The sequence below is a fragment of the Plectropomus leopardus genome, chromosome 17 (genome assembly GCF_026936395.1).
Source record: "Plectropomus leopardus strain MGB_pleo_1.0 chromosome 17, ASM2693639v1, whole genome shotgun sequence".
Classification (NCBI taxonomy): Eukaryota; Metazoa; Chordata; class Actinopteri; order Perciformes; family Serranidae; genus Plectropomus; species Plectropomus leopardus.
This window is the reverse complement of record NC_142192.1, coordinates 12,420,232-12,438,653: the sequence shown is the minus strand read 5'-3', so window position 1 is coordinate 12,438,653 and position 18,422 is coordinate 12,420,232. Positions and strand designations below refer to the sequence as shown.

Sequence of the window (18,422 nt, the reverse complement as noted above, 5' to 3'; positions counted from 1 at the left end):
GTCTGTGATGCTGAATTTACTCAAATGTAAAGAGTCTTCTAGACTGCAGATAAATAATTGATGTTTCTCAACAATCTGCAATCTTATCTGATCTCTGATCTGATCAGTGCCCACATGCCTCATCTACCTCTTAACACCTGGATCGACATAAGGGTTTTTGTGCTGCGTTCAGACACACTCCACAAGCACTGCAGATGTAAACTAGCTAACAGCTAAAATCTGGCATGAATCATCTCTTCTCTTTTTGAGAATAATGTTTCTTATTCATGGTTGTCATTTTTGGGGGGTTTTTTGTAAACATGGAGAAAAAAGATAATGAGCAAAATATTGTTTAATAAAGATTATAGGCAACTTCGCAAGAAATGTCCTGCAATTGAAAAAAAAGAGTGAAAGCTGACAAGGGAATTACCTTAAAATTAGCTAAAGGGGATTATTAGATATTATTAAGAAACAAAAAAACTAGGAAACAATGTCCAGAAAACTATTCACTAATCGCATGATTATGTATTTAAAATTATTATACAGAAAAAGTGTATATATTATTTTTTAGCACATTTTCTTGATTATTTTTTTCATCTCTCTTCTTTTAAATCTTTCAAAGGGTTAAATCAAAGTACTTTACTCTCATACTTTAAGTTAAGTGCTTTAGTGCTGCCATCTACTGGCGGTTCTTCAGTACAGCTGCAAAAAATCAGAAATATTTGAGGACCAGTTTTATTGAATGTGCCAGATTACAGTAAGATTTTACATAAGAAATTTAAATAATACCAATATATCTTTACAATAATTAGACACATCATTAGTTCCTCTGTGCTTTCATTGTGACTATTTCTAAAAAAATCCATATTGCAAGAATATGACCTTTAGAAAACATGCTCAGCAGACTGCCGCAGGCCTCCGGGAGCAGCATCCGACGTCATCTCCTCAGTAGATCAGTCAACACCGCCTTCTGTTTGCCTTTAATTCAGAGTGGCATTGTCCTTCTTTTTTGTTTTTAAAACAAATTATCTACCTCTTTTTAGCGTGGGCCGTTTCCTCTCCTGCATTCACACATTCTGTAGGCACAAATGTAGAAAATACCTGCAACAGACAGAGGTAGTTAATTAGGTGATGTACAGAATGTATTACAAATTGCATTCAGCAGAGCTTTTTAAAAGCAGACATTTTGACTTGTCACAGTAGGAAAAGCGCAGGTGAAACTAATAACTTCGATGATGGCTCAGTTCCCTTAAGTGTCCCAGGAAGCTGCTCCAGTGAGCCAGCATGCACAAAGTCGGGACCTCCCCTACAAGGAGTGCAGCCAGCAGTTATTTTATTACACACACCTGTGCTTTACCTACTATGACTAGTCAAAATGTCTGTTTTGAAAAGGCAGTTTACTGGTTTACTGACAGTAGTTAAAAGTCCAGTGTGAAGGATTTAGTGGTGTCTAGCACTGATTTGCAGCACTGAAACTTCTCTTGTGTGCCAAGGGCATAGGAGAACTACAGCTGTGAGCATTTGGTAACAAAGGTAACAAACACACAATGATTTTTATTTTAGGTGATTTTACAGTAAGACATACTTATTCTAGGCCTATACAGCGGTGGACAGTAACGCAGTACATTTAGCCTAATTAAGAAGTGTACTTAAGTAAAGTTTTTGAGTATCTGCACTTTAGTCGGGTATTATTTTTAGTGGAAACATACTTTGACTAAACTATATTTGAAAGACAAATATTGTACTTTTGACTCCACTACGTTCCCACGAAGGCTTTTGTTACTCTATACAGTTGCAATAAAGTTAGTGAATGACTTTTTCTTTTCTTTTATAAAATGCAAAAGTCCGTAAATGCACAACAAATTGTTTGCACTGGCAACAGAAGTTCACTTTTGGACTTAAAATTTGGGTGGATGTTACCCCAAAATTAAACATTGTCTGAAAGGTATTTTTGGTTGTAAATTCATACAGTTTTTGTGATATTTTTCTATGTAGCCAAGTTGCTGAAGTCTGAATAGTTAAAAAGCTCCGGGTGTGTAACTGGGATGTTAAAGTAGGTTGTTTATTTATTATTTCTTGAAGAAGCTGCGTATACAGCAATTCCACAGTTTTTGAAATAAGGCGTTGGCCTGAGGATGAGAAGAAATTTGTATTGAGCCAGCAGTTATTTGAAACATAGAGACAAACAAGAACTTGGCTTTGGAGCATTTTCCACAAGCTTTTCAAGCAAGTCAGTGCATTCAGTGGGTTGTTTAAAATCATTACGATCTCTAAAAGTATTGTGACAATGTACAACAATGCCTTGAAATTTTAATTTAAGGTACTTTAAGTTGTTGGTTTTTTTTTAAAGCAAGTACTCCAGTTCTTGAAGTCAAGTAATAATTTGGCTCTGCAACTTTCACTTTTATTGGAGTAATATTTGACTAGGAGTATCTATACTTTGACTTAAGTAAGAGACTTGTGTACTTTGTCCACCACTAAATATATTATGTCAGATTTCTGCCAAAATATCCAACTAAATCTTACCCATTAGACCTTTGAACAATCAGGTTTTGAGTACATATTAATATTTAATTAATACTGCATCAGCGGGACCAGATAGAACCTCAAAAAATGAAACAAAAGGTTTATTAGAATACTTGATAGTAACTTCTGTTGCTTCTTGTGAGCTCTTTGACAACTTTGAATAATAATGGGATATATGTCTGGACAAAAATTGGCCCATGGCCTTTGTCCTTTCTCACCTGCAAAGAAGTTCATGAGCATGGCCACCCAGCCCAATATGTAGGACCAGGAAAAGCGCCAATCACCGAAACGCCTCCCCAGGAAGTTGACCGTCACTCCGGTGTAAATGGCCATACCCAGCAGAACAAAGAAAGCTAAGAGAGGCACAGAAAGATACATGTATCTTATAATTGGAGTAAATGTAAGTGTATGTGTGTGTGCAAATTCAGGAGAAACAGCACTCACTGGAGACGAAAAACATGATTCCTGCAGCAAAGGAGCGGTTGAACCTTTCAAAGGAGGAGAAGTGAGCGAAGGACATGATGCCAGCTATGATGCCTGCAAAGCATGACATCCCTGAAAGGATCATGAAGGCTCGAGTGGCATTCCAGTAAGCTGGAGGGAACAGGTAGAAATCATCAGACGTGTCATTCTTGCAAAGGCCTTTACAAACATAAACCAAATAACAGATGAACAAATGACTTTGAACTTGTCGGCCAGGGATTCAGGGTTAAAGAGACATCCTGAATGTCCTTACCTATGCTGTCAGTCTGCATGTAGCACTTGTTGGACATGCAGTATCTCCACAGACCCTGGTGGGCATAGTTTCCAGAGAGACGGTACTGCATCCAGTAGTCAGTTGCAGTGGAGACCACCAACAGGATGTTACCAACAATAGCACAGAACAGGCCCCCTCCCATAAAGCTGTACATCTTGAGCTGAGATAACGGGGCCACTGCAGAGCAACTGTGATGTAGTGAGGGAAAATAGAAGTTAAGAACACTGCAGATATAGTACTGTACACGCATGTTTACACACAGACTTTCAGCATTTAAGTCATATTTAACACTTTTCACATTTTATGTCAATGCATACTGTCTTGAGACCTGAAGTTTAAAGGGATAATCCAGATTTTTTTTAAGTGGGGTTATATGGGGCACTTATCCATTGACAGTATATCACAAACAGTAGATGTTTGGAGAAGCAGATTGGATTACCACCACAGAAGCTAAGCAATGTACTGATGTGAACAAATTAAGCAACAAAATGTATTTTAGCCACCTTAAAAAAAAAAGTCTGACCTAAAGAAAAAAAAATCAAAATCACTTTAAGTGTACACTATGTTTAAAATATTTTCACTGCTTCACCTTACTGACTGATTAGGTGAAGCGGTAAACATACTTTCAATATAGTGTACTGAAATTGCTTTTTTATTATGTGTTTTTTTTTTTTTTAGGTGGTTAGAATATGTTTTGTTAGTGGCCCCCATTCACAGCAGTACATTACTGCAGACTTAGCGTGCTTCGCAAAAACTGGGGTCACAGGGATTGACATCTACTGTATGCAACATATTGACGATAAGAACCCAATACAACCCCACTTAAAAAAAAAATCCAAACTAACCCTTTAAGAGGTTTAGTATACAAATACTAAAATAAACATGCTGTAAAAATGTATTAATACTAATACAAATTCTACTATGACATCACAAATGATCGATAGAAAAAGATCGTGATAGTGAAATTTAATCAATCACATTAAATACTTGATTGTCCATTTGCAGCTTCGTAAGAAAACCATGCGTGATGCCAGACAGTTGTCAATCATAAAGACAGCCGGAAAAATTTGACACAAACATCCAAACTGAAATATTAGTCCATATATGGCATGTTATATCTGCCTGATTTGTATCTAACGCACTCTTTTAATCAAACATATTTACCTCTTCTTTAGTGGAAACATCACTATTGGTCGAACAGATGCCAAGTAAAACCACAGTAAAAGCTATAGTTTGTTGTTGTTCCCTTTCCCACTCCTCATGTCACACCAGTGCTTGTTCAGCAGTAATGAGGTTTTATCTGATTGTGCCAGCCTCTGTCCAATCGCAGCCATCATAAGAGAAAATGTATTGCTCGAGGATACACACAAAAAACACCCTGAAAAATGATCCTTTACCTTGTTTCTGGAAAAGCACCCTCTCTCGTGTCCACCTTTCAGAGGTAAAGATAGAAACGGGTGGAGGGGGAAAGAGAGAGAGAGAGAGAGAGAGAGAGAGAGCTGTTGCTCACTTGGGGGGGAAGAGAGAGAGAGAGTCACAGACAATACTACAACCAAAAAGTTGTCCCCTCGTTTTTCTGTCGATGAAAGCAAAATCCTTTGCAGCAATCAGTCTCCCTGTGTGGGATGCACTTGAATGAGACACTGTAGAGGCCACAGTGCACGTGGCTCTGTATGTTTGAGTGTGTGTGTCTGTGTGGGGTGTGTGGGGCCTTGGAAAAGGGGTGGTGGTGGCCCATGTTTCTTTTTGGGTTTTTTTTTTGTTTGTTTGTAAATGGTGTGCTCTGGAACTGGGGATATGCATAGGTATGCAGGACTGTCTGTGTCAATGCAACATGCTGAAACACACACTTTTCTTTCAGCGCTGTCACACTGCGGCGGTGTGGAGGGACACATATAGAGGGAGCGCTCTATACAGGCTGTGTTTCTCTTAACCACCACTGTAGGATATCTTACATAAAATATAATATGCTATATTCTGAGCTCTACCTTAACCCTTTGAAACCTGGATCGATACAAGTTTTCTTGTGCTGCTTACAGACACCTTTCACATGTATTCAAATCCTTGAAACATGAGCAAAGTGGTTTGATTTCTTTCAAAAACACAGGGGAAAACTGCAATCAGCAACTTTGCAAGAAATATCCTGCAAATTGCAAAAAAAAAAAAAACAAACAAAAAAAATCAGGAGAGGTGACAAAAAAATTACCTGAAAGTAGCTTTAAAAAAAGAGAGAGAATTAACAGATGATTATCAAATAGCTAGGGAAAATATCAGGAAATCCATATTCAAACTGATGTTTTGTTATAGATTTGCTGTTGTTAAATGTGGTCCCCAATCGATCAGTAAATCAATATGTTTGCTTTTTTCTGTGGATGTATGTGAGAAAAAAGTTTTTTTCACATTTCAAGGTAACATTGCATGACTATGAAAAGTGACCTTCAGGTTGTGTATTTTACAAACAAAACATGGCACACTATGTACATTTAGTGTACAGAAATTCAGGACAACTACCACGGTTCAAATCTGAATATTCTCTTGCAACAACAGAGGTCAGGGATTATGAGTAATGTAAAAGACCGTTGGAGATTCTGTTTGTCTGCATGTGTTTGGGTGTATGCATGAGGAAGGATATGTTTCAGCCTGTCAATCTGTGAAAAGAAATACGGTAGATAGTGAAGTGACCCCCACTGAGGAGGTGCAGGAGAAGGGGATATAGGGCCAATGGAGCTTTGTGGCCAGCAGATTAGACTGGGTATCCATGTAAGGCCCCTTTTTCAGAGAAACCTCTCTGGATAAATGTCTTAAAAATGATGAAAAGAAAAAAATGGTGAGGTGAAAAATGTAAAAGAGCACAATGTCAGACAAGCTGGTTCATAATAAACTGTGTTTGGCTCCTCTGGTCAAAGCCCAGGGCAGCAGAGAGCGGGAGTCCCACTCCTGGCATTATAATGTCCAGGTCCTCACAGTATTATGGTATTAAGTGTTTAATAGGGTGTAAGACCAGCTTTTGGCTCCTGCAAGACTCTGACCAGTTACCTTTGATCCACAGAAGTACCCTGAAATCCTTAGGAAGGAGCCCGACTATTAGTGATCCTGCAGACATATTCACATGCATTCATGACTAAAAAACTAAAAGGTTCCTCACATCTGTGGTTATGACACTGTGTTACAACACTTAATTGGTTGATCAAACTAGAAATCAAGGATTATATTTCATGTGAACTGCACAGTCACTGTTAGCATTCACCGAACAGAAGCAGATACAGAATTACGTAATTCTTGCTGCAGAGTAATTGATGATGTTATGACGTAATGATGACCTTAAAGAGGACTATTTGTCTCCTCAGATTCAGTAACAACTGTAAATGTGGAGATAACAAATCAACTGTGCCAATTATTCTTATGATCTCAAGTTTTAAAAAATAAAATCAGGCTTGAAGCTCTGGAGTAAATTAGATATGTAACTTGTTAATTGAGCGTGATAGTATGCTTGTTGCAAATTTAAACACAAATGTGAGCAAAACTTTGAACATTCCCAGCTGCTGGTCGTTATAACATATCAACTACCTTTAATTTATTTAATTTTTTTTTTAAAGGCACAGCAGTTTACCATTTTGATTGGGAGGGGGGGGTCTTTCTGACCTGAGGATAGAGAATGTTTTATGTTTAATTGTCTGTCAATAGTGCTGAAAAGATTACAGTTGAAATGTCATAATTTACAGAATACAGACTGTTAGACTCTTAAAAATGTAATAAGAAACTATTTTAATTACCTCATCAAAGCTATTAAACTAAGTACATTCAATTACATTTTTATTACTTTTGTAAAAAAAAATTTGTTTTTTTGTTTCAAACTTGGCAATAAAGCTGTCAAAATGTCCAGAAACAGGCTATACCAAGAGACAACAATCCTGCATGGCAAAAAATACAAGGCAACAGAAGTAATGTCCATCCATCCATCCATCCATCCATTTTTTCTGCCTATCCGGGGCTGGGTCGCGGGGGCAACAGATGGAGCAGAACATTCCAGACGCCCCTGTCCCCAGCAGCGCTTTCCTGCTCCTCCTGGGGGTACCAGCCTCTCCAGGCCAGACGTGACATGTAATCCCTCCAGCGTGTTCTGGGTCTGCCTCGGGGCAATTAAATTTTAAAAACAACTCTTTTTGGGTTAAAACAAAATAAAACAAACAAAACACGAAACATTACATTACAAACTTTTTTTCTTTTCTTTTTTCACAAAAAATAATATTTTTGGATGTGACCCCTTGGTAATCACCAACTTTTTGCTTAGTAACTATAATCATTTCTTCCCAGTGACCGCAACACATTAAAATGATTTGTTTTGAAATTTAATTGCATTCAACTAGTAACTCCCAAACACTGTCATTTAAATTTTTGATTGTCATTTAGTCTTTGAAATGGCAATAAGTTCTGTAAAATGTCTCTCGCAATATTAAACTGAAACTGACATTTATTTTGAACATGAAAAAGGAAAGAATGAACATGTAAACATACACAAACATACAAACATGTCCAAAGGAGAGCACAAGGTGAAGTCTTCAGATATCTTGCTTTTTTTTTTCAAATAACACTCCAAAACCCAAAATACTTTTCAATTTAATTAATTTTTTTTCACAGTTCATGTTGTGTTAGGTAGAAAATGACATTGGAGACATGAAACAAGCAGCTTCTTTATCAAATGTTACATAAAGTTACGTCAACAACAGAAAATTTAGAGGAAACATTTTTGGTCAGTCTCGTGCTCGAGATGACTGAGCAGACATGTGAACTCCTCAGATTCGTTCTGGAAAAAGGTTTGACCTCTTATGACCCGGAAGCTGACGCCAGACCCGAGCTGTTCCATCGGCGGAGTAAAGATGGCTGACCAAGGCGCCGCAGATCCTGGTAATAACAACAATAATAAACCTGAAGAATCGGAGGGAACTATTATCAAGGTCACAGTAAAAACCCCTAAAGACAAAGAAGAAATCGCCATCGCAGAAGATGCCTCTGTCACTCAGGTTTGTCGATTTCGCAGGTGGGGAGCTCTAACGTCATGCCCCTGCCCACAACTTTAGCTAGGAAGCTAGTTAGCCGTGTTAGCATTTGTCGTCACTCTTACCGGCTAACTGATAGTGTGTGAAATTAAAGAGTTTGTGTATAATAAAAGTATTACAGCTTCGGTCAACAACTGTTGGGCGTCATTAACGTCGTTAACGTCAAATAGAGAGATACATCCACGTCAATGTTTCAAATGGCTAACCGGCTAGCCAGCTAACGGTAACAGTTAGCTAGTTAGCTAACTCAGCCTGCTAGCTAAGCCAACGTTAGCTAACTGTAGCCAAACAAGTGTCAGCTGACGGGCTGCGCTCAAGCTATAATGGCCTGATAGAACCATGTACGTGGTTTTGGATTGAAGGTGTGATGAATCGCTTTCATTTCCCATTTTAGCTCAACAGCTTTAAGAAATGCTAAAGCTTGCTATCACTCTAGAACATTCTCACTGCTGCTACTGAGTCATTCAGCTTTCCAGGGAATACACAGTACTCTCAGGGCTGCTGTTGGCTTGGCGACGTGTTACAGAGAGAGACCATAATGCAATCTATGTGGCCAGAATAGTTTCTGTAGCTTAGTCTGCCGTTTAGACAATCTACTACAGTGTGGTCTTAAGTAGCCATTTTTTTCTGGTTGTGTGAGGACATGGTTATAATGTGTTCACACGTGTGTCTTACTCAAACATTGGACTTAGATCTTTCACTGGCAAGAGTGTGTTGTCATCCACATTTAGCGTTAAATACTATATATATATAGTAAGAATGATTTGAGACACATTTTTGTAACGTTACATGGTTGTGAAATTGTTAAAGCTATGAACAATAATGAATAACAGCTTTTTTTTTTGTTCTTTACACACAGTTCTCAACCGTTGAACTGTGGTGTGGCATAATACTGCTTATTGTGTAGATATCTGTATAAATATTTTTATATTATATGTGTGTTTTTTTATTTTATATTTTATACTTGGAGGGATGCTTTTGTATAAACTTTATATATGCATATATACTTTCTATAATGTAAGAGAAGCTACATTGCACATTACTGATTTAAAAAAGATCTTTACACATTATGTATAGTTCTTATTGCTTTACCATGTGAGCTGTAAGATGTCCTCTGTCAGTGTGTTTGATTGTGAATGTTGCTGTGAAAGAAAGTCATTTCTGTAAGGATCAATAAAGTAGCTATCTATCTAATTTGCTATGATTCTCAGCAGCTACCACAAAATGATCTTCCAGGGGTGCACACCAAAACAATAATAAAATAAACTTCTATTTATAATCACATACTATCAATCATACAAAAAATGATGAAAAAACAAATAAAAAAAGCAATTTTAAAAAAGTCCTTAACAGTGTCAACTAAACAACAGTAACATGAGATTTTGTTGTAGTTCCTTCTAGAAAGTTTTTTTTTCTCGATATTTTGTTGATTGGTGTCTCTGTCACATCTGGCTCAGCAGTCAAATGCCTTTCCTATATACATTTTAAAATCTGATGTTATGGCCATATTGGGACAATGGGTAACATGATTTGCATCACGATTTGCTGTGAAAATGAAAGATGTAACAAGAGAGCAGCTTCCCTGAGGATAAAACCATTTTATGTGCAAGTTATGCTTCACACAGTAATCAAAGAGTAACTGTTATTTGGCAGATTTGGAGTGTTTAGACCACTGCTAATAGGATAAGTACAAAGGACTTTCTTGGAAATTGGAATTTAAGGCCTGAAGGTTGCAACAGAACAGAAATGCAATCGAGCAGCACTATTGAGGTGTAAGCCTCTTATTCTTTATGTTATCCTTTTTTTATTTCCTGTTTCTTTCTCACCTCATTTCCCTCTTGACGCATTTTTGATCTCATCTCTCTTCATTTCTTGTTGTCCTTTAGTTTAAAGAAGAGATCTCGAGGCGATTCAAAGCCAAACAGGACCAGTTGGTTCTGATTTTTGCAGGGAAGATCTTGAAGGATGGTGACAGTCTCAGCCAACACGGCATCAAGGATGGCTTGACGGTTCACCTGGTCATAAAGACAGCACACAAGTAAGGCTGCATTATTTACAAACCATGTTGGTTCAACAGATCATTTTTTCAAAAGGGCTGTAATAAAGATTGTTGTTGTGGAATTCCGTTAACTGCATTTATGTTTCACTAAATGTTAGGGCTGCTTATGATAAAAATAATAATCATGATTTGTTTTGTTGATATTAAAATCACAATTATTTAACGATTTTTTATATATATATATATATATATATATATATACACACACACACACACACACACACACACACACACAGATGCTGTATGTGAAAAGAGAGTGAATGGTGGTAGGACGAAGTATTCTTAATTATACCCCTGACAGAAATAGAGGCAAATAGAAGCATTTTACAACTTTGGTGAATTATATTCAACAGAAATATCCTCAACAAAACATTTGCATGGCATGAGAACTGTGAGGTAAAACTAGTGTTTCTGGAGACTGTGGACAGGCGCAGCAGCAAAGTTTATTTTAGCTACATAAAAATAGAACCACCTAAACACCTATATGTTAAATTTGGACTAATTTCACTGCTTTACCTTGCTGTTAGACAGCCTTTTACAACAGGAAACTGACACTGTTGCATTATGCTGTCTTAAAAGCTGCCAGACTCCACTGACAGAAACAGTTATTTTACTCCACAGAGCACAGTGAGCCTCTGGTCTGCCATTGCTCGTTAGTTTGTGTTATTGTATGACTTTCAGAACTGAGTTGTTTCAGTTTTCTTGTCTAACTGTCGAAACTGGGAGTGTCGATAACACACAATTCTCAATGAAGGATCAGTCATGAAGGACTTTTAGCCGTGTCCACCCTGCCGCTGGTCGGGTACCTGCGCAGTGCTGCTGCAAAAAAGGACAGATGAGAGACTCAGCAGAGGAGCCTTGTACAGTCTCAGCATGTGTGGGAATGAATACAATATAATAAACTTGAATATATATCTTGCTTACCCTGATGGTCCCTAAATATAGCAACAAATTTGCGCTGCAAGTTCTGTTTTGACTAAGGAACCAAACACATCTGCTGGGAAGGGGTGGGCTTGATTTAGAAAATAAAAAAACTAAATGAAGGCAACATTGGTAGACTCGTCATGCACACAAAATAGTTTTATCTCGATTATTTTGTTTTGAAAATCGATGGAAGCCAAAATCGCAATTCAAACTAAAATTTGATTGATAGCTCAGCCCTACTAAATGTCCAGACGTACTATCACCTTAAACAAACACTGACTTTCTCTACAAATGATCATTGTAGGACAGGAGATGGCGGAAGCACCTCGGCCTCTAGCTCAACCTCCACTCAAGCAGGCAATACCTCCACCTCTAGTCCAGGTACCAACTCCTCCTCCACAGCAGGCTCTACCGGCACTGCTGCTCCACCCACACAGACGCCCAACATACTGAGTGAGTCCACCTGTGTGCAACTAATCACACTTAAACACCCTTTATCAGTTCAGCTCCTCTAAGATAATGTGTGTAACCATCACCTTCCCATCTGGCATCCCTCAGCTGGCTTCGGTGACCTGGCCGGTCTGGCTGGAATGGGCATGGGCTCAGCTAACTTCATGGAGCTGCAGCAGCAGATGCAGAGGCAGCTCATGTCCAACCCAGAGATGCTGTCTCAGATCATGGAGAACCCGTTGGTGCAGAACATGATGTCCAACCCAGACCTGATGAGACAGATGATTATGGCCAACCCTCAGATGCAGCAGCTGATGGAACGCAACCCTGAGATCTCCCACATGCTTAACAACCCTGAGCTCATGAGACAGGTAAGGGTAATGAAAAGGAGCCAAATGACACTTTGTTAGTTAGCACAGGCATGACTACAGTAGGTTCTTAACACATTTTGGTTTTCTGTTTATTCAGGATTTTTCTTCCTAAATGTATAGTGAACTTTAACTGACTTGCCTCCTCTCTCCTTTTATCTCAACTCCCAGACCATGGAGCTGGCCAGGAACCCAGCCATGATGCAGGAAATGATGCGGAACCAAGACCGGGCTTTGAGCAACTTGGAGAGCATCCCAGGAGGTTACAATGCCTTGCGGAGGATGTACACAGACATCCAGGAACCCATGTTCAGTGCTGCCAGGGAACAGGTATCTGGGAGGAATGTTTGCTGATCAAATCCTTGTTTGTTTGCACAGTGTTTAATCCATTTTAACATTTGTTTTCACACATTTTATCACCCTTGTCTGGTGTTGCATGCCAGCTTAACTCTATTTTGACTGCTTTTTGGTTTAAAATTAGTCCAATTTCTTTCGCCGTAGTTTGGTAGCAACCCATTCTCAGCTCTAGGAGGGAATTCTGAGTCTGGTGCCCAGCCTTCAAGGACAGAGAACCGGGAGCCCCTGCCCAATCCATGGGGGCCACCAAATTCTTCTAACTCATCTGAGAGTGCAGGGGGAACCACAGGAAGCACTAGCACCACAGGGGGTACAACTCCCAGTGTGTCCAACCCTCTGGGCATCAATCCTGGCAGTTTGGGCAATGGTAAGACGGCAAAGGTTATGGTTCATAATACACCTGCATGCTTAGTTATAGGGCTGAAAGTTGGAGACTGGAAACATACCTCAGGGGACATTTTGGTCCCCAGATTTTGCTGCAGAGTGAGTGCTCTTTGCTTTCACGCTACGCTTTGTTACAAGCGGCTGCGTGCATGATGCAGTGACACAAAGGAGGAAGAGACTCTGCACCTTGGGCTCAGAGATAGCATCTTCTCTCTTCTCTCTAGACATATTGAATTTAAAGCTCACATCAACTTAATATGGTCTACAGTCTCTGGCTTTTTTTCTTTTCTTTTTTTTCTTTTAGTGTTAGCAAAAAATGTTGTGTATACTTGATCCACTGTTAGCAATGTTAGCTTGTTTACATGGATGCCGCTGTTACTATGAGCTGGATCCATTCAATCGCTAAAACTCTATATGGAATAAAAAAGAATCCTTGAATGTTGGTATTAAACAGGAAAATCTGATTGGACTAACATAATTCTGATTCGGGTACAGCCACTTTAGTCACTTATTTACTAAGCTGTATACACATATATAGAAATGAACTCCAGTCTTTCCTGTGCGTTCCAGGGATGTTCAACAGCCCGGGCATGCAGAGTTTACTGCAGCAGATCTCGGAAAACCCTCAGCTGATGCAGAACATGCTGTCTGCCCCCTACATGCGCAGCATGATGCAGTCACTGGCTCAAAACCCAGAGTTGGCCTCCCAGGTATGAAACCAAAAGATGTGTGCCCACAAACACATGTACTGTACATACACACCCATCATACATCAAAATAGCAAATCCTGGTTACTTAGAGTCAGTGCTTGCTGTAGAGCTCTTTGCTATTCAGATTGAGTTCCACATATGAAATCAATTGATTATCTTGAACTCTGCAGTTTCTAATGAATTGTAAACAGTAGGATCTAGGGAGGCCTGTTGTGCATTAGGCCAATAAGCCCAGCTATTTAGTGCACGCTCAACAGAGGGGATTGTCTGTTAAGCTTATTTGCATTTGCAAAAAATTGTAAAAAAAAAAAAAAAACAAAACAACAAAAAAAAGAATAAACAACACAGCTCTGAGTTATTTGGTTTTAACAAACAATGCTGATTATACAGCAAGCCAGAACAACCACAGAGTTGTGCTGCACAAACAGCAACATGAAAGATTGGGAGACTTAAACTTTTATTTCTGTTATTCAGCATCATGCCTGCCAAGGTAAGGTATATATATATGTTTATATATATATGTGTGTGTGTATATATATATATATATATATTTATATATATATATATATATATATATATATATATATATATATATATATATATATATATATATTGCAAATTTCCCCACTGTGGGACTAATAAAGGATTATCTTATCTATATATAATGACCCTGACTGTCTGTCTTTCTCTCCATCAGGTTTTGATGAATAATCCCTTGTTTGCTGGAAACCCACAGCTGCAGGAACAGTTCAGATCTCAATTGCCCATCTTTCTGCAGCAGGTACCACACACATCTTAATCAGATAGTCCAGTCCTGTATTATCTAGTCTGCCCTAAAAAATACACCAAAACTTTGTAGCATAACAAAAATGGCACTGCTTGGCCCATAGGGGGTGACATAATGTAACAAGCACTGATCCTGTGATGTGCAACTTAGCCCTGATGTTTAGCTGCACATGCTGAATGTTTTTGTCTCTAGGATTGCAGACCTCTGTGATACATTTTTTGCTAGTAGTTTAGATTTTTTTTAACAAGCCACTAGTCATTTCCCTCAGAATTTCTAGGTCAAACTCTCGACAGCTGGTAAGTATGTTGCTTAAGTGTTCCTTTTTTCTTTTCACATCGTAAGGCACAGTCAATACAACAAGACTTTATTGATCCCACACTGGAGAAAATGACAAAATAATACTAGAACTATGACAAAAATACAAATTAAATAAATTAAAGAAATGCTTATATAACATGTATTTATTTGATATTGTATACCTATGTTTGATAATTGCACAGGATAAATGCAATACACACTGTGTGTAGCATTTTTACTGTAAAAATATATAAATATTATTGCACAGTTGGTGGTTAAATACTGCACAATAGGAAATTTCACAGGAATGTTACACAGTATAAATATAAGAATATGTATGAAATATGTTCATACTTGTATACAGGCAGAAGTAAGTATGTCATCAGTGTTTCCCATAGAATCAGAATCTTTGTGTAGCCGGGGGGCACCAAATGTTCAGTTTAAAACAATTAAGATCTTGTGCGCTTGTGTCCCTTTATTTTCATCATTCTGCGCCGATTCTCTCAATTTGGACATTTTTGCGACATGGATATGGATAATTGATCAGTTGATCAGATGGATGGATGAGAGTTCATAGTGAAAGCAAACTTTTAGACCCAGCACAATGAATGGTTAAGGTTCACTTCCACTGCACCTGGTGTTCTGCTCCTCCATCTGTGATTACAATACGCTCTGCTGTGCAATAAATAAGTACACAATGTATGTTTCAATAGAACATCTATTTATGGCAGCAGATGTTTTAATTGTGGTGGCCTGCGACAAGTAAATGAATGTGTGGGAAACTCTGACATAGTTTAATGATATCATAGATATGACAATAATTACACAGTATGGTTATATAACATATGCAATATTATATGCATGTTTTACATATTTCACAAATATTACATTTCAAAACAAAAGTTCTGCTAATTGGTTGATTGGTTTGTTAATTAATTGCTACAATCTCTTGTTTGGTTGCAGATGCAGAATCCAGAAGCCCTGTCAGTGATGACCAATCCCCGGGCCATGCAAGCTCTAATGCAGATCCAACAGGGTCTACAGACACTGCAGACAGAAGCACCAGGCCTCATGCCCAGGTATACTCTCACAGACAGATACACACATATTGCTTTATTGCTAGATTTTTTCCCCCCAACTCTTCAGTTTTTTGTTTTTTTTTTTGGCCTAGTTTGATGTCAGGTGGTGTTCCTGGTGGTATTCCCGGTGGAATTCCCGGTGGAATTGCTGGTGGAATTCCTGGCATACCCACAGGAGGGGGCTTGCCTACAGAGAACCCGGCCTCCTCACCCAGCAGTGCAGGAACAAACACCGCCCAGCAGCAGCTGATGCAACAGATGCTCCAGATGTTTGCTGGAGGAGGTGGAGCAGGGAGTGCAACGGTACACACATACACTCACGCAGTGATATTGCATCTTCCACATCTGTATGTTTACTTTTTTCCCTGAAGCTCCATTAATTTCCCCCCTCTGTAGACCCAGACCCCTGAGGTGCGGTTTCAGTCCCAGCTGGATCAGCTGAGCGCCATGGGCTTCATTAACCGCGAGGCCAACCTGCAGGCCCTCATCGCTACTGGAGGAGACATCAACGCCGCTATTGAGAGACTGCTGGGCTCACAGCCCTCGTAAAGACATACAGTACATACTGAAACACAGACACGTGCATACATACATACCTAACTCATAAACACACCCAGCATCTACAGAGAACCAAGAGAAATTTAAGTGTATTGTCCCAAACTTTACATAAAAAACTTGGGCAGGATCTGTAAGACCCTCATTCTACATCTGTTCTCAGATCATTCCCTAGTCCCCGTACTTTTTTTTGGCATCGTCCAATCAGATCTCTGTCCCAGAGTGCTGCTGTAGAGCCGGACTGAACCACTCTCACCTTGAGGGGTGTTCTGGTACAGAGAAAAGGAGTAAAATCCCCTCCTGATAAGGGACTACCAACCATTTCTTCATTCATTTTTTTCTTCACATAAAACTGGACTCCAGTTTCGCAGAAAATCATTTACATAAACAGATTAAACCCATGTGATGTGATTGGCTGTTGGCTTTGATTCACACATGGCCATTGTGAGGCAGTTTGTTAGCATTTAACTAGCAAAATGGATACATGAACATTTTCTGGTATACAGACAGTAATCCTGAACAAGAAGAGAAAGACATCTTGTCCATACAGGCGTTCAACCCCATCACCCCCTCTTCCCGTTCTCGAGATTCCACACAAATAGCTTATTTTGCCCGATGACTTTCACTATTTATTGCAAGCGCTTAAGAAAATGATGCCCTCCACACTTCCCTAAACTTGTAATTTGTCATTCCAGATAAAAGTGCCCACTCGCAGGTGCACAGTGTCTTTTCCTTCTGAGGCACCACTGCTGTGCCTTCTGTCCTTCCCTGCCCTATAAGAGCATCTGTTTGCAAAGACACCTCCCCCCATTCAGTGGGTTAATTAGAATCCTCCAATAAATTTCACACAGCATAATCCAGGACTGTAACCATAATCAAACATCATATTGTAGCAGCTCCAAAGCAGAGGATGCTGTTAGAATGAATATGAATGAAACAAACAAGCTTTCCTTTCATTTTAATCTGATTCTTCTTTTTTATTCTATTTTTCTTTTCTTTTTTTTGAGGTGCAGTTAGTACCTAGAGATAATTATGATTTGTCTCGCATAAAATAAACGTGGAAATCAAGTGAGTAAAAAAATAAGTGAATAAATATTGGAAAGGCTTTACAAACAATTCTGGTATGGTGGCACCATACGTTTATAAAAATCAAGTTCTAGGTTTTTTTGTTTTTTTTCTTTTGAAAATCTCAGCATTGTAGTTGTGGTAACCTTGGCAACTGCTTCTATAGCTTTGCTTTGTCTGTTGACCTCAGCTGAAAAAAAAATCCATCTCACAATTGAACATGTTGAAACTAACTTTTAACAGTACTGTACTAAAAAAGAATAAAACATGGTCAAAAACGGTCTACGCCCTGTGTCAGGTGATTATAGCCTTGTGATGGTGTAGGATGACGTCTGTACCTTTCAGTTCATTAACATCCTCTGGCTTTGAGGTTCATATATAGTAATTCAATTTATGATCTGCTTCTGTTGTTTCAAGGCCCAGACACACCAAACTGACCTCAGAGAACTGGTGGCAGCATAGACAGACTTTTGCATCTTTCTCTTTTCGTGTGCTTAGCAGAATCGTCAGTCAGATCAATGTTTTCATTGCCAGAATCTAGAACTCTTTTAAGGGATTACGTCAAATTGGCACAAATGTCTGCTTGGATTCAATGATGAACTGATGAGATTTTGGTGGTCGAAGGCACGTTTTTATGTCGACAAATGCAGTTGCTAGAGGCATTTTGTTTTTGGGTTGCTTACCCATCCTTCGTATTCTCATGAATGCAGCATCTCAAGAATGCCTTATGGGTAAATTCTTTAACTTTGGCACAAACATCTATTTGGACTCAAAGGTGAACTGATGGTGGTTGAATTTCACTCACAAAACTTGTTTTTGGCCATAACTCAAAAATTTGATAATGACAAAATTTCCCACAAATGTCTAATAGGATCAAATGATAAAGCGAGGACATATTAAATATAAAACATCAAACGTCAACTTCACTATAGCATTGTAATATATTCTGGCCATTATTCAACATCTTAACTCAGGAACAGAAGTGGAGACATTTGGTCTGATACTGAATTGGTGAAAGTAATTTTAGGTGTCCACCTTGAAAGTGTGCCGATTGTGTAGATTGTCTGT

At 38.8% G+C, this 18,422-nt stretch overlaps 2 protein-coding genes across 3 annotated transcripts; one reads left to right on the top strand and one right to left on the bottom strand.

The window, feature by feature from the left end:
- Nucleotides 1-698: 698 nt before the first annotated feature.
- LOC121957532 (lens fiber membrane intrinsic protein-like) lies at nucleotides 699-4,818 on the bottom strand. 2 transcript variants are annotated; one of them, XM_088090447.1, is made up of 5 exons: nucleotides 4,660-4,818; nucleotides 3,242-3,450; nucleotides 2,950-3,099; nucleotides 2,724-2,858; nucleotides 699-1,080 (listed from the first exon to the last, which is right to left on the bottom strand). In XM_088090447.1, exons 2-5 carry the CDS (start codon nucleotides 3,414-3,416, stop codon nucleotides 1,019-1,021), a joined length of 522 nt encoding a protein of 173 aa, XP_087946573.1. In that variant the 5' UTR covers nucleotides 3,417-3,450; nucleotides 4,660-4,818; the 3' UTR covers nucleotides 699-1,018. The 2 variants fall into 2 exon arrangements, with proteins under 2 accessions (XP_087946573.1, XP_042362086.2); XM_042506152.2 differs by lacking the exon at nucleotides 4,660-4,818 and adding an exon at nucleotides 4,427-4,585.
- A 3,234-nt stretch (nucleotides 4,819-8,052) lies between these two features.
- LOC121957521 (ubiquilin-4-like) lies at nucleotides 8,053-17,635 on the top strand. The gene is made up of 11 exons (XM_042506137.2): nucleotides 8,053-8,283; nucleotides 10,206-10,357; nucleotides 11,607-11,755; nucleotides 11,861-12,123; nucleotides 12,292-12,450; nucleotides 12,622-12,844; nucleotides 13,432-13,571; nucleotides 14,269-14,352; nucleotides 15,619-15,734; nucleotides 15,827-16,037; nucleotides 16,131-17,635. The coding sequence occupies exons 1-11, from the start codon at nucleotides 8,089-8,091 to the stop codon at nucleotides 16,281-16,283; spliced, it is 1,845 nt and encodes a 614-aa protein (XP_042362071.1). The 5' UTR covers nucleotides 8,053-8,088; the 3' UTR covers nucleotides 16,284-17,635.
- The last annotated feature ends 787 nt before the right edge of the window (nucleotides 17,636-18,422 follow it).

Bases quoted from the DNA above. Each gene is read 5' to 3' on its own strand.
- LOC121957532 (XM_042506152.2), bottom strand. From the start codon at position 4,446: ATGTTTCCACTAAAGAAGAG. The intron at 3,451-4,426 runs GTAAATATGTTT...ACTACATCACAG, and splicing joins ATGTTTCCACTAAAGAAGAG to TTGCTCTGCAGTGGCCCCGT. The intron at 2,859-2,949 runs GTGAGTGCTGTT...TGCCTCTCTTAG, and splicing joins AATCATGTTTTTCGTCTCCA to CTTTCTTTGTTCTGCTGGGT.
- LOC121957521 (XM_042506137.2), top strand. From the start codon at position 8,089: ATGACCCGGAAGCTGACGCCAGACCCGAGCTGTTCCATCGGCGGAGTA. The intron at 12,845-13,431 runs GTAAGACGGCAA...TGTGCGTTCCAG, and splicing joins TCCTGGCAGTTTGGGCAATG to GGATGTTCAACAGCCCGGGC. The intron at 16,038-16,130 runs GTACACACATAC...CCCCCTCTGTAG, and splicing joins GTGGAGCAGGGAGTGCAACG to ACCCAGACCCCTGAGGTGCG.